The sequence below is a fragment of the Fusarium verticillioides genome, chromosome 9, assembly GCF_000149555.1.
Source record: "Fusarium verticillioides 7600 chromosome 9, whole genome shotgun sequence".
NCBI lineage: Eukaryota > Fungi > Ascomycota > Sordariomycetes > Hypocreales > Nectriaceae > Fusarium > Fusarium verticillioides.
The window spans coordinates 1,342,290-1,355,779 of record NC_031683.1 but is presented as its reverse complement, the minus strand read 5'-3'; the positions used below and the strand labels follow the sequence as shown (position 1 = coordinate 1,355,779).

General features: G+C 49.4%; 5 protein-coding genes across 5 annotated transcripts; 4 read left to right on the top strand and 1 right to left on the bottom strand.

The window, feature by feature from the left end:
• The first annotated feature begins 3,108 nt into the window (after positions 1 to 3,108).
• On the top strand, positions 3,109 to 5,608 carry FVEG_10459 (hypothetical protein). Its single transcript, XM_018899616.1, has 3 exons — positions 3,109 to 4,515; positions 4,572 to 4,791; positions 4,842 to 5,608. The coding sequence occupies exons 1-3, from the start codon at positions 4,467 to 4,469 to the stop codon at positions 5,329 to 5,331; spliced, it is 759 nt and encodes a 252-aa protein (XP_018757710.1). The 5' UTR covers positions 3,109 to 4,466; the 3' UTR covers positions 5,332 to 5,608.
• A 363-nt stretch (positions 5,609 to 5,971) lies between these two features.
• FVEG_16806 (hypothetical protein) lies at positions 5,972 to 7,196 on the top strand (the record flags this gene model as incomplete). The annotated part of the gene is made up of 4 exons (XM_018906043.1): positions 5,972 to 6,048; positions 6,108 to 6,469; positions 6,522 to 6,887; positions 6,937 to 7,196. 4 exons carry the CDS (start codon positions 5,972 to 5,974, stop codon positions 7,194 to 7,196), a joined length of 1,065 nt encoding a protein of 354 aa, XP_018757711.1.
• Positions 7,197 to 8,249: 1,053 nt separating this feature from the next.
• Positions 8,250 to 8,528, top strand: FVEG_16807 (hypothetical protein; the record flags this gene model as incomplete). The annotated part of the gene is made up of 1 exon (XM_018906044.1): positions 8,250 to 8,528. One exon carries the CDS (start codon positions 8,250 to 8,252, stop codon positions 8,526 to 8,528), a length of 279 nt encoding a protein of 92 aa, XP_018757712.1.
• Positions 8,529 to 9,112: 584 nt separating this feature from the next.
• On the top strand, positions 9,113 to 13,255 carry FVEG_10460 (apyrase). The gene is made up of 2 exons (XM_018899617.1): positions 9,113 to 9,788; positions 9,844 to 13,255. Exons 1-2 carry the CDS (start codon positions 9,776 to 9,778, stop codon positions 11,859 to 11,861), a joined length of 2,031 nt encoding a protein of 676 aa, XP_018757713.1. The 5' UTR covers positions 9,113 to 9,775; the 3' UTR covers positions 11,862 to 13,255.
• Positions 12,054 to 13,375, bottom strand: FVEG_10461 (hypothetical protein). The gene is made up of 2 exons (XM_018899618.1): positions 13,356 to 13,375; positions 12,054 to 13,207 (listed from the first exon to the last, which is right to left on the bottom strand). The coding sequence occupies exon 2, from the start codon at positions 12,955 to 12,957 to the stop codon at positions 12,364 to 12,366; it is 594 nt and encodes a 197-aa protein (XP_018757714.1). The 5' UTR covers positions 12,958 to 13,207; positions 13,356 to 13,375; the 3' UTR covers positions 12,054 to 12,363.
• Positions 13,376 to 13,490: the final 115 nt, after the last annotated feature.

The window sequence follows — 13,490 nt, the reverse complement described above, 5'->3', positions numbered from 1 at the left end:
TCTAGCTACCTATATTCTGGCGAGGTATGTTGTGGCCAACGAATGAGCGCTGTGTTTGAGTTCGCCTGCCACGAGCTCCTTGCCCCAGCAAACTGATCAAGTCCTCCACCGTCAGTCACCCTTGCTGAATATTGCCAATTGCTAAAAAGCCTCTTCCTGCCGAAAACTCTCTCTCGCATCTTCCCGAGATACCTTTATACGCTAGCAGGGTTGCCTGAGTCGCATCTGTCTCTGGATCGACGCTCTTGTTGCCGGTGTGGAGGCTGTGAGAACCTTGACGGGAACTCTCTAGAAACGACCGCAATCATCAATGTACAACCTAGCTTGCTAGTCTCATAGGGCTACCAGTAAGTCCTCCTATTGTTCAGCTTTGGCGAAGAGGGCGTAAGCTTCAACGGAGGTGGATTGGGAGGGTGTTTCTTCACCCCGGACGTCAGGTGGCGAGCGCTCTACCACGTCTCAAGTTGATCAACAGTCGTATCAAGGGCGGATCACGGAATGATTTACCACTCACCGCTTTATGGCAATACGACGTCTTCTTTCAGCAACGCTTCTGCTCTTGCTGGACGTTGCCACCGCCTCTACATTGGCTGCCAAGTTCTTCAAGCCTAGTGCTGTCTGACCTCCGCTGTAAGGTACGAACAGCCTGCATGTGTAAGTAGCAGCAATTGAGGCCAAGAGTGTAACAAAGACCTCATGTCCAAGTTTGTACAATGTAGTTGTTGCGAGTATTCGTGGCGGCCTGTGATCCTATGAAGCAGGTCGGCTGTCCAGCAGTGCCCCTATAACAAGTCCGGAGGTTTATTACCAGGACAACAACATCATTAGACTCATGGCTAATAACAAAGTTTACCTAACGCGCCGGATCTGCTGTGGATCTCGCAAGGAGCACTGTCTCCAGCCATCACTCGGCTAAGCTATATTTGATGTATACAATGGCCTTGTCAAGCTGTAGGTTTGGTGACCTCTGGTCACATCTAGGCATGAACCACGGGATATTAGGCGAAATCGAATCAATCTTCGGCATTATTTTGGGCCGTCTCTGCTAGTCTACACTTGGCACCGAGTTTCGGCGGCTACTAGTCTGAACGAGTGCAAGCTCATGGGGTCTCCAGTGCCGGATTTGAGGGGTGCTGCCATAACATGTTATCAGATCGAGTATATAAGTGCCACTATACTGTTTTCTTCACTGCTACTGGGGATGCTACAGGGGCTCTCAGCATTCTACAAGTATTATGATCGACGGACATGCAAAAGGACCGTGACAGGATGTTTAACGATGTGCCTATCAGAGGACAGAATGAGGTTCTTTCTTCAAGATTCTAGTATCTGGTGTGACGGAGAACCCGAGATTTCCGAGATCTTTTCCAGGTTAACCACGAAAATCCTGTTCCGGTGAGGGAGGCATGAAGCAGAGCTACAGTTAGTGTCCAGAGCTTGTCGAGTGAGTGTTGCCAAAGTCAAAGTGCTCATGGCAGCACTGTATTCAATATTCATGCAAACCATCAGCAAGAAGCAAAGAATAGGGTGTTGAGCTGCTGATGGAGGGTTAGTTCTGGGTTGAGTTTATTCTTGATAGAGACAATGTCCGATGTTGAATCCGGGCATGATGGCAACCACGGGTTTACGCTCCGACTGGCCGCTCGACCTGGAATCTCAGGCGTGGCTTTGAAGTGTCCAGCGCATGCATACAGACAGACGCATCCGTACATATCGATGAATTAGATGAGGGTAGAATCACGAAGCTGTATGTAATGGCTCGTTACAGTCAGACCCATCCGGCCGGATGGGGCAGAGGCGGCCATATCGCGCGCCGAGGCTGAGGACAGCGGGCGAGGGCCTGCCAGAGTGTTCCGATAACCAACTCACGTGGGAACAAGGTCGGTAAATCAGGCCGGCTCATTCTGAAGTGGATGAATCTTGGCGCCGGGGACCCCAGGTCTTTGTAAACTGAGAAGAGCAGTGAGCGGGCCTCTCTCTCAAGGGATCAGATCGAGGGAGTCTCCGAGAGGCTCGTGGAGCGTGACGAGCAGTGGACACGGAGTTCGGTATCAGGAGTAAGTTATTATCCAGCCGGATCACGGTCACCTTCCCTGAAAGGTAACCAGGGTCCGAAACAGTTGGAGGGCTTGGAGGGGAAAACCCGGGGTAGAAGTCGTGGAGCTGGAGGGGATTCAGAGAAACGGGCCGAGGATCCCAGACCCTTGGTAGAGGGAGTACATATTAACCAGAGTTCTGTGAGTGGTATGAAAGAAGTCTCCGATGGGTCGATTAATGATCACACGCGCTATGCGAGGCTCATTTTTGACAAGAGTGCGTGCATGCGTTTCTGTTTTGTTCTGTTCTGTTATGTGCTCGGTCGGTTGGTGCCTTGGAGAAGTTGGGTGTCCCATCCTCGGAGGTTGTCCATGTGAACGAATCGCTGGCCTTGCTTGATTTGATTTGGGTTGATTTGCTTGTGCCTGCGTGTGTGCTTGTGTGTGTGTGTGTGTGTGTGTGTGCGTGCGTCCGGTGCGTGAAGTGCGCGCTTTTGTTCTAGTTGGTAAAAGCAAGCAAGGTGATGTGTGATGTGGTTAATTACTAAGGCAAGACTAAGGTCAATGGGGAGGCGAGTGGTAACATCGGATGAATACCTGCATGATATAGCGCTTGACGGAAAATTAGTCAGGGAGAGCGGAATTACATTCGGTATTATCCTTATTTGTTGTTTTATTTTGTTATTATATATTTCCTTTTTTTTTTTTTTTTTCATTGTGTTGTGTGTGAGCGCTCAAGGATTGACGGCTGATCTGGCAGATAGACAGATGATAGATAGGTAGATAGATCTCATACATATACGAGCCAACATGTATGTAGGTAGGTAGGTATCTAATCCACTCTACGTAGTACACGATCTCGCTTGTCAACCCAACACGTAGGTACATAGGGCGTACGCCTCAATTGTACAGTCAAAGCAGATCATCCAGTGAATGTTGGTTCATCCATTGAGTCTCTTCCCCAGAAATTCCCCGTAACTTGTCAACTTAACCATAAAATTGCTAAGTCCGAAATAGGAAGCTTGAGATGTGGTTCCTGGATAAATGCAAATCGACCAGGGGGCCAGGGCCTGGATAAACGTGATAGGGCAGCAATCGGCGGCGGCTCGAACTACCTACAGAATGTATGTACGTACATCCATACATGCACACTTGGATGCATGCATCTGGCCCCTTCATCTCGTGGCCTTTTACTGCCCTGTTGCCTGTCGCATTAAGCCACCACAGTCATCCTGTCCCGTCCTGGACTTGGCCTTGGACTTGGACTTGGACTTGCATGGGGCCGCCGATGTTGAAGAAGCATGACGAGGGACCGCCATGTGATGGATGCGAGGCGATGCTACTGTTACTGTTGCTCTTCGGGAATAAGGGACCTACCGCAACGCCGAGGCCTCTAGGAGATCTTGCTTACAAGCTTGGACTCTGCTGCTGCTGCTAGTTAGTACTCCTCCTCCGTTGCAGCCATCAGTCGACTGCCGTGAATGCTTCGGCCCGCCCAAGCCAATATGCCCGTCATTAAGGGCTGGGTTGGGTTGGATTGGCTTGCAATGGTGAGGGGATAGCGTTGGGCTCGGCTGGGCTGGACTCGACTCTGGAACTGCAGATACTCCTGAATCGTCACCTCACATCACCATGCCTTGCCTGCCCTGTCCTGTCCTGTCCTGCCCTACCTTATTGCGATTGTTGGTATGATGCCTTGAGGGTATTCGTGTATTCGTACGGATACAGATATTGCCGGTGCTGTCTTTGGCCAGTCTCGATGCAATGCGGAAGCGTCTAATTAACCTCGGGTACAATACACGAAATGACGCGCAGAAACTGATCTGTCGTGGAGGCGGCCCAGCAGATCACGTCCTGTCTCGTCCTACTCTGAGCAAATCTCCTCTGCAGGCATTTCCAAATGGGTCGCCATGCCCGAACACAATCGTCAACAAACAGGACCCTGAGCTTAACCTGCTTTTAATTTCACGTTCCATTACTTGGGCATAGTCAAATGTCATAGCCGCCCCCCTCTCATCTCTCCGGGCAAAATCAGTCAGTCAGTCGTCTGCTGCGTATCCGTAGTGCTGTGTTGTGTCGTGTCGTCTTATGCTACGCTACCCCATACGCTCTGGATCGTCCCTCTTCATGCGTCCTTTTCAAGGACTTGCATCATCCCACGAATGGGGACCCTGCTCTCCAGTTCCCCACGATCCATTCCCGTACGTCTAGCAGCGTTACTTCTCCGCATTATCTGCTAGGGGTGGCGCCGGCTCGACCGTAACATCGTCGCCGCTACTTTAAAGTCCTTGGCAGACCTGCTTCATTAACAGCACTACTTAATAAGTGTGGTGTCCAGCCTTACACAGATCAAAGATTGGGGGCCCTTTCTCTTCGTGGCTTGCACAATAGGATTATCTTCCTGACTAGCGCTGTCAACTCCTTGCTATCATGTCTCCTTCAAGTACAAAGGTTGCCGCTGGTGGCTCCTTTCACACCTGTAAGTCAACCTCAACCCATCATCATTGTCGTCTTCATGTCCTGACAGCATCAAAGTCCAGGGCATCATTCCCAAAAAGCAGCCCGCTGCTTCCAGCAGTGCAAGGCCCAGAGTCGCCGGCACACGGCGTATAACAACTCCTCATGCCTGTACCGAGTGCAAAAGAAGAAAGATCCGCTGCGATGGCAAGCTGCCATGCGGCCAATGCATCACCAGCCGAGCTCCAAAGAGCTGCTCTTACGATAAACATCGCCAGCGAATGATTCCCTCCAGAAAGTAAGTGACATGTCAAAAACTGAGGACCTCTTGGGCTAACTGTCCTCCAGGGCTCTGGATAGCTTGGCACAGTCTCTCGAGGAATGTCGGTCAGTGCTTCGGCGCCTTTACCCAAACCATGACGTTTCTGCCCTGCGGACCATGGACAAACAGGAACTTATCAACCTCCTGGCTCAATCACAATGTACACTTGGGGATCCTCTTCCGTCACCACCTCTCGAATCATCATTCCCCAAACCAGACACAACTCTGGTTCCATCAGACTCTCTCCTGGAACTTCAGTCTTCTCTCGAGGCTGACCTCGACTCGCTCATCGGAGAGCTTGAATTTGAGATACCCACCGAACAGCTTGAAACCAACGATGGATCCGGCTATCTCACACAACAAACCTGGTGGGACTATAGCTCACGGCAATGGAGCTCGGTACCTATGCCATCTATGATGGAGGGTCAGCCATATGGCCATGACTTGGTTAATCCGATGCAACACTCGATGTATGAGGATGAGCGTGGAATCTACGGCTCACTTGAAATGAGATGACGAAAATGTAACCTTTCTCGATGTATTTTTACATGCGATTCCCGACTCTGAGTGGGTATAGGGGCACCATGCACCCCCGGGGACGCAGGTCGTCTCCCTGGCCGGATCACAGCTTACGACAATAAAACGAGGTCACGACCCTTTACTTGCTTTACGTTATTTCGCTTTACTTTAGGTACCTACTATCTACAGTATGACTACCTACCTACCTTAGGTAGGTACTTTGCTTTGCCTCTCTTAGGTAGTATCTATATACAAACACATACATATCTCTTGATGTCTGATTTCCTTACCTTAGTACCTAAGGTCCCTTGGCTTACCTACCTGAGATAGGTAGGTACCTCAGGTACTGTCTCTGTGTTAGCTTCCATCTCTCCAAGCCACCGTCGTGATCTGAAGAGCACCTGAGGTACTAAGGTACTATATACCTACCTAAGGTAGTGCCTTTAGGTAAGCAAACTTGAAGTTCCACATCTGGAAGGCATTATCGCGGTGCTCCTCCTTCCCACATCTGTTGGCATCAACCATGTCGAACCTATCCTCAAGATGAATTGCAAACCATCCCCTTCCATCAGAAAACAACCATTCTTGGGCACGATCCGTTTGCGTGACGCGGGCGCAGAACCAAAGAGTAGCAGACATGGAGCACGCACTCACATGCAATAACCTCAAATGTCGAAGAGAGCTGAGCGAACGTGCACTTGTGACGACATGCAGGTAAGCATATGTCATTCAGAAGCCAGAAGCCTGCGATGCTCTGACATCAAGATTAAAAGCCATATCTTCTGCATCGAATGCGCCCAGCGACTCGGTGTCAACGGACAGGAAGCTGATCGCCGCAACACATGCCTTGCCTGCCACTCCCAACTGACCAATCCAGACGACGCCGTGATTACGAACCTGAGTCCAAGTGAAGGCTACAAGACCAGTGTTCTAAGTGGACTGAGCCCCAACGTTATCATGGAATGTGCCGGCCGGGCTCTCAGCTTCTGGGCTTACCAGACCACCCAAGACATCTATTACCAACAGTATTTATACAAAACCCTGACCGACAAGTACTCAAACCTCAGCGTCCGCCTCGAAAAGACCGTAAACGACGCGAATTCGGAGATTGAAGGCCTTCACCATAAGCTGTCAAGTTAGTGCTCTACGTCTCCCAAATTGGCACCTTTTCAGCTGACACAGAGCAGGTCTAGCAGCAGAACAAGACGCTCTGCGGCGCAAGAATGACGAAATCTCTCGGGCTTACAAAGACAAAAGCCGTAAGGTCCTGCAGTTACAAGAACTCTACGACAAAGTCAAAAGAAAGGCTGAGCTAGGTCAGATTCAGAGGGCAGCATCGGATGCTGTTGACTCAACTTTACAAACAAACCAGATGGACTCGGGCTATGAAGTGAACTTACCCACACAAATACATGCTGAAATTGTCCCTCCGCCAGCCTTTAGCCAGAGTCATCGCGTCGATATCTCGGGAATGAACACCAGCCTCTCACGAAACTATACAAATATGACAAGAGAAGGAAACCATTGGCCACGGCTGGGAGGCTCATCCCATCGTGAGCATCTTCATGTCACCAACATACGGTACTTACTAACGTATGACAGGCGATACATCAGAAGCCCCTGTTGGTGGCCTCCGTCGATCTGGCATCAACACAGCATCCGTACATCAAACGACGACATTGTCAACTCTCGCAGGAACCCCGATTCCTAGTTTTGGCGGTACAAGGCAGTCTACAAACACGTTTGCTCCAGGTTTCAGTCATCATCGGAGTAGTCTGACAGGTATTGGACTAACATCCGGCATCAAAGTCAGCCAAGCCAATAACCCACCAGCATTAGATATACCCTCGAGGCATCTATAAAATAAACAGAACATTAACAAAGTGACCGCCTTCAGTGCATCAAGCTTATTGCGCTATATTGTGTCGCTTTGTTCGCAAGACAGGCATTGGCGGTAGACATTTGATGCTTCAGAACAAAAGAGGGGGAATTCAATAGTGGTTTTGCTTTTCTGCTCAATAGTGTTCTGGTCTGGCGCTTTGTTCACACTGATAGATAATTTATTCAATCAATGGCTTTGATGGGAACACAGTGACCGTTGAGAAAACATATATGTATTTTCTTGTATATGGTGACTGAATCGTAGACATTAAAAGCAGCAGTCTCACAGCATTATAATCTCGATCTCCTCTTCTCCATAGGAGAGCAGCACTTACTTTGAACACCACATACTTTTCCAACCGGTGGTCAAACATGCAAGACAGCTTCATCGCTAAAACTAAATGGCATACCCAATCGGCACTAGGTTTGCCGTCATCTGAGCCATCAGGTTCGGGAGACGGTGGTAAACCTGTGCAATATTCGCGCGCATCAGGGAAAAGACTAGGGGATGGCATAAGCTGAGAAGGACTGGGGCTAGACCTCAGAGTCTACGGGCACAGTATCTCGTTGAACGAAACAAGATTCAAGGTACGGTATCGCCCCCAAACACCATATCACGTCCCGCCATGGAACTGCAACGGCTTCCCCCTTTACTAGCGGAGCTACCAGGTGACAACACACATACATATTCCCGGGCGAGACTTGAGCGAAGTCAGTCAGCGCAGTAACATGAAACTCCCGGCTCTCGTCCAGTTCCTGCCCCTGACGGCTCTCATCCACCCGGAGAGAGCGGCAAGTTCATTATTGTTTCTGACCCTATACGCGATCATACGAAGGACTCTGGTCACCAGCACAAAGACACACCTCATGAACAGAGAGAAGGAATTGTTGAACATGAGCGGGATCTCAAGATACTATTGGGTGAACCTTGTATTCCTCTAGGTCCAAGTCATGTCGTCCAAGATGATGCTGAAGTTCTTCGTCACGAGACACGCATACAGACGATCCGGAGATATTGCGACAAGCTAACGGAAATGAGAACGGAGCTAGGGTGCCAAATACTCGAAGCGGAAGAGCACGTATTCAAGCTGTACTGCCAGACACATGAGTGGGAGTACTGGAGTCCAATTCTACAAGAACCTGTTCCCCTGATGCAGGTATTGAGGGGACTTCAAACGGCCATGCCGTGGCTGCAAGCCCGCGTTCAATGGTACGAAAGAAAGTACCCTGGACTTCGTGAGCAGTACAATACGGATATGGGACTGCAGAACAAGACTTCTGCGGTGGTAAGGCTGGAGGATGGTGGCATTTAACTAAGTTAGCTGGGCTATGCTGAAATGGATCGTTCTCAACATCGAGGTACCTATGTTGTTTAGGTTTGGATTTTTGCGGTTTATTCATCACCCGGAGCATTCATATATTGGCTTCTGCTTTTCTTCTCGTTCCGTCCCGTTTCTCGCCTCTAACAAGTGGTTGTCTAGCTGTACGTGACAGATAGGGGTGTGTTTCGTGTTTCCTGGGCAAGAGAGTATGTAGACTACAATGACCGAATGCGAAGAAAGACGATACAGTACATTTAAGTAAATGAATATTTCTCCTAAGATAAACTATGGTCAAGGGATATTATCCGGTCCATCGAACGACACTATAAGTGAGTGAGTGTGATCGATCAATTTACGACAATGTTCGTATCGGGCCTCATCTCACTGTCTACCTTTCCTAGGGTATATCTATACTTAGACTTTCACGTGATGCAAAGCTTAAAGATGGCATGGCCGCGTAAGGTACCTAAGGTGAGGTATGCATTGCTGACGCCATTCCACATATTGCATGTATGCGTACGGAATCCATTCCAGCGAGCGAGCCAACAGAATCGAAGCAATGCCCCCCTGTGGTTCTGTTTTCGTCCCTTCCATCCCCCCCCATATCATCTTATCAACGACAGCCTTCCTTATCTTGAATCACCAGCTGTCCTGTCCTGTCCTGACTCCTTCTGCACTGCACTGCGCCGTATGCACTATCTTGGCCCAATCAATTCGAGACCAAATCCACTTCCCGTCTCGTGTCTGTGTCGAATCCTTGTCAACTTCATACTCGCTAACCCTCTTTTGGCCTTGATCACTTCTTCGTCCCGGTCCTTGTTGGAATCTTCCTACGACTCTTGTTTGCAACTTTATGCCTCCAACTTCCACTCGCTTACGCATCCGGATAATGCTCGACACTCGCTTCACCTCCTAAATTAGACCTATTCAACGATATCCTTTCGGGGGCCGGCCTCTAGTTTCATCTCGTTACATCTTCTCGACGCTCTCGCTATCGTCAAAGTCGAAATATCATCAACTTCGCTCAATTGGGGATCTACCCCGTATCGAGCGTATCGCAACATCACGAACCATCGCATAACGGTTGGAACAGCTCGTCCAACGCCGATTGCGGTATACTTATCAAGAAGAACATTCGCGACGACCAAACAAGTGACGCCAACTCATATCTAATTTGATCGGTCCTTATCGTCGCTGTTGCATCCGTCAGAATTAAACAACCCCAATCTTCTACCCTAATGGGTAAATCATGTCGGTATTCGCCTTCTCTCTGGTAAACTTTGACTAACAATTGTGTCTCATACAGCACAATATGGCGTCATTCTTGACGCTGGTTCCTCAGGAACTCGAGTATACATCTACAAGTGGAAGAATCACGCCAAAGCTACCAAAGATGCGTCGGCTGCCGAGCTCAGGTCTCTCCCCAAGATCAAGCTCAAGGAAAACAAGAAGATCCATCCTGGAGTGTCGAGTTTTGCAGAGAAGCCTGCGCAAATCGGTCCCGATCATCTACAGCAGCTGATCGATATCGCTCTAGACGAAGTCCCCGACAGCAAGATTTCCGAGACCCCCGTTTACCTCATGGCGACGGCCGGCATGCGATTGCTACCAAAGCCTCAGCAGTCGGCACTCCTCAAATCAATGTGCACGTACTTGCAGTCGAATACGAAATTCATTCTTCCGGATTGCGATGCCCATATTCAGGTTATTTCTGGCGAAACCGAAGGCCTGTACGGCTGGATAGCGGCGAATTATTTGTTGGGCGGCTTCGATCATCCTGAGGAGCACGACCATGGCAAGAATCATCACACCTATGGCTTCCTCGATATGGGGGGCGCGTCTGCTCAGATTGCCTTTGCTCCAAATGCAACTGAATCCGCAAAGCATGCGGATGATCTGAAGATTGTGCGCATGCGAACACTCGACGGATCACCATTGGAATACAAAGTCTTCACCGCAACTTGGCTCGGATTCGGTGCCAATCAAGCCCGCAGCCGTTATGTCGAACGTCTACAAGAACATTACCATACTGACTCTACCCACGAGCTGCCTGACCCCTGCATGCCTAATGGCTTGCGAACTACTCTAGACGGTGAACTTGTTGAATCAAAGTCGGATAAGACCGTTTTGGTTGGCACAGGAAAGTTCGACGAATGTTTAACGGTAACCTATCCTCTGCTGGGCAAAGACAAGCCATGCGAAGATCAGCCCTGCCTTGTCAACGGTCAGCATGTACCAGGTATCGACTTCGACATTAATCACTTTGTTGGTGTTTCGGAATATTGGCATACAACTCATGGCGTCTTTGGCGGAAAACACAAGGCTTACGATCTGGCGACATACCAAAACAATGTCATGGAATTCTGCAGTCGCGATTGGTCGGACATTGAGGGAGATCTTGATAAACGCAAGAAGTCACCAGAAAAGAAGGCAGCTGAAGCCCGTTTGGCTTGTTTTAAGGCCTCATGGCTGATTAATATGCTCTACGACGGAATTGGCATCCCTCGTGTTGGTCTCGAAGGTGGTGCAGCCAATGACACTGTTAAGGATGATGGTGAGAAGTCATTTAACGACCCTTTCAAGCCGGTGGACACAATCGATGGCATCGAATTAAGCTGGACTTTGGGCAAAATGGTCCTATACGCTGCCGGACAAGTCCCTCCGTCCGGTTCTGAGCTGCCTGTCGGCTTTGGAAGCAATGTGGACAAGGGGATAGCGAAAGATTTTGAGTACGCCGGCTCTTCACCTATCGCAACTCACACAGGGGACGACGACGACGACAACGACAACGATGACCTGGAAGATCTTCTGAAAAAGCCTGGAAAATCAACTGGTGGACTCGTCGCATTTGTTCTGATAATTCTGTTGGTCGCCTATTTGCTCCGCAAGCCTGAGCGAAGAAGAAAGATATTCAGCATGATTAGCCGGCGAAAGCGACCAGGGAAACCAGGCCGCGGCTCCTCTCTTGTCCACAAACTCTTCGGACGAAACTCGGGGCCATCTTATGAGAGAGTAATGGAGGAGGGTGACTTATCTGATTTTGAGTTGGGCGATGTCGATTCGGATGAACATGACCATTCAGACAGCAGTAGTGATGGTTCGCGAAAGGGACGAGCATCGGGTCTGGCAACACCTAGTATCTCTGCAGGTCGCGCGGACGAACTCACTCGCCCTCCATCAGCAATGGATCGTGCCGGACTTGTAGTGCGGACTGAAAGCCGAGAACGGCTATCGCCCTCACTGTTGAGTGCTGGCCGAAAGAGCCGCAACGGCAGCCCAACCCGTGCGAAGAGTCCATTCATGTCACCTGTACGGGAAGATTGAGCGCTTCGATACGATTCATGGGGAGACATTAATGCGAACTTTATATTTATCTGGTATTTTTTCGGGGGGCAACATCACGGCGCAAAGGAGTTTGTGGGAACCGGAGGAGCATTAAGATATGGCGTTCAAAAGAACGCATAAGTTATACCATAAAACAGAGTCGTGGCAATTGTTGATCTCTTGGTTGAGTTTGGGGACGAAATTGGGGTCTCTCTTGGATATCACACTACGTTATTTGTTTGGAGCTTCTGGGAGTGTTTCACAGCGATGTTGTTTCTCGGTAGGGATGTACGCTCAGTTGTGTGAATTGGTATTCAATTAATCAATTTTGTCAGTCGCTCAAGCAGACACTTTTGTTTGTTGGCTTATTGCTATGATGCCCGCCCCCCTAAACACCATACCAGCCAGACTCGCGTTTTCGCCGTTGACTATATTCCCTGCCCTAATGTTATACACACCTTGAAGCTTTGATCAGGCATTTCCAGATGCTTATAAGCCAACACTAATCTGACTGCTTCTCCAGGAAACTAGGATCTGCCCGAACTCTTGATTCAAACTTGCGCCACCAGTTTTCAAAGGCTTTGAGCGGCACAACCTCAACACCACCAGGTCCTGCTGTACCGCTGAAGCTCGATAAAAAATTGAATGCGTTCTGGATGATGCGTTGTGCGAGTATAGCCGTACTGGGCTGGCCGCCTGATGAGTTGCCAGACTTGGTGGCAGCGAGTTCTTGCAAGCGCTGGCCAACAGACACTTCTGGCTCAACTGATATACCAATCACTAAATCGCTGGCCTCTCCTCCCCCGCTGACCTTGAACATGGCGCTCTCCTTTCCAGGGCCTATACCTCCAAGAAAGCGGAAGTTGGGTGTGCCACCTGACTGAGCTGCTGCTGCGACATCGGCGGCAGTTGCTAGGTAGATTGCTGCAGCGGTGTTCGGCGGGAGACTTATGCCTGGTAACATAAAAACAACAATATGTGAGAAGTGTTTTGTGGTGGGGAGAGCGTAGAGTAGTGAGGTTGGCGAGGGGGTTGAAGACGGTTCTGTGATGAGCGGTTGGCCCGCAGGGACGATGCCAAAGAGTGGGCTTGACATGATATGGTGCCACTAGTGTCGAGATGAATAAGGTATAGGGAGTCTTAAGATCGATCAATCAAATGATAAAGGAATGTTTTATCCTAACCAGGGATAAGAGGGGAAGGCTGTGGTGAGTTGTTTGTATAATAAGGGTCCTTTGTCGTCGTTTCGCTGGCTGGTACGGAGCAGGGTAGTCTTAGTGTGAAACGATTGGTGGGTGTTTCTAGGGTAATCTAGAAACAAGTGGAATTTTGACTGAGTACCTTCGCTACGGATAGGTAGGTAGTTAGCAATGGAATGGACCTGAACAACGGTGACCTCATATGGTAGACAAACCCCTAGGATTCCCCACAGGGGTCTTTAGGGTAGGGGGCAGAATTGCATGCCAAGTCTACCCTTGATGTTTCAATACCTACCTAGTACTGTAAACCCATAATAGGTACCTAGTGGAGGTCAGTAGGGTGACAGAAACATTGAGAATTCGGCTATACTATACGAGACTGGAGATATAAGGGAATGTATCCCTTAACTTTCTGGAGTATTTGGAAGTA

What these genes read in the sequence shown, in the direction of transcription:
- FVEG_10459 (XM_018899616.1), top strand. Translation starts at nt 4,467, where the DNA reads ATGTCTCCTTCAAGTACAAAGGTTGCCGCTGGTGGCTCCTTTCACACC. An exon ending in TGGTGGCTCCTTTCACACCT is followed by an intron (nt 4,516 to 4,571) that starts GTAAGTCAACCT and finishes ACAGCATCAAAG; the next exon opens with TCCAGGGCATCATTCCCAAA. An exon ending in CGAATGATTCCCTCCAGAAA is followed by an intron (nt 4,792 to 4,841) that starts GTAAGTGACATG and finishes ACTGTCCTCCAG; the next exon opens with GGCTCTGGATAGCTTGGCAC.
- FVEG_10461 (XM_018899618.1), bottom strand. Translation starts at nt 12,957, where the DNA reads ATGTCAAGCCCACTCTTTGGCATCGTCCCTGCGGGCCAACCGCTCATC.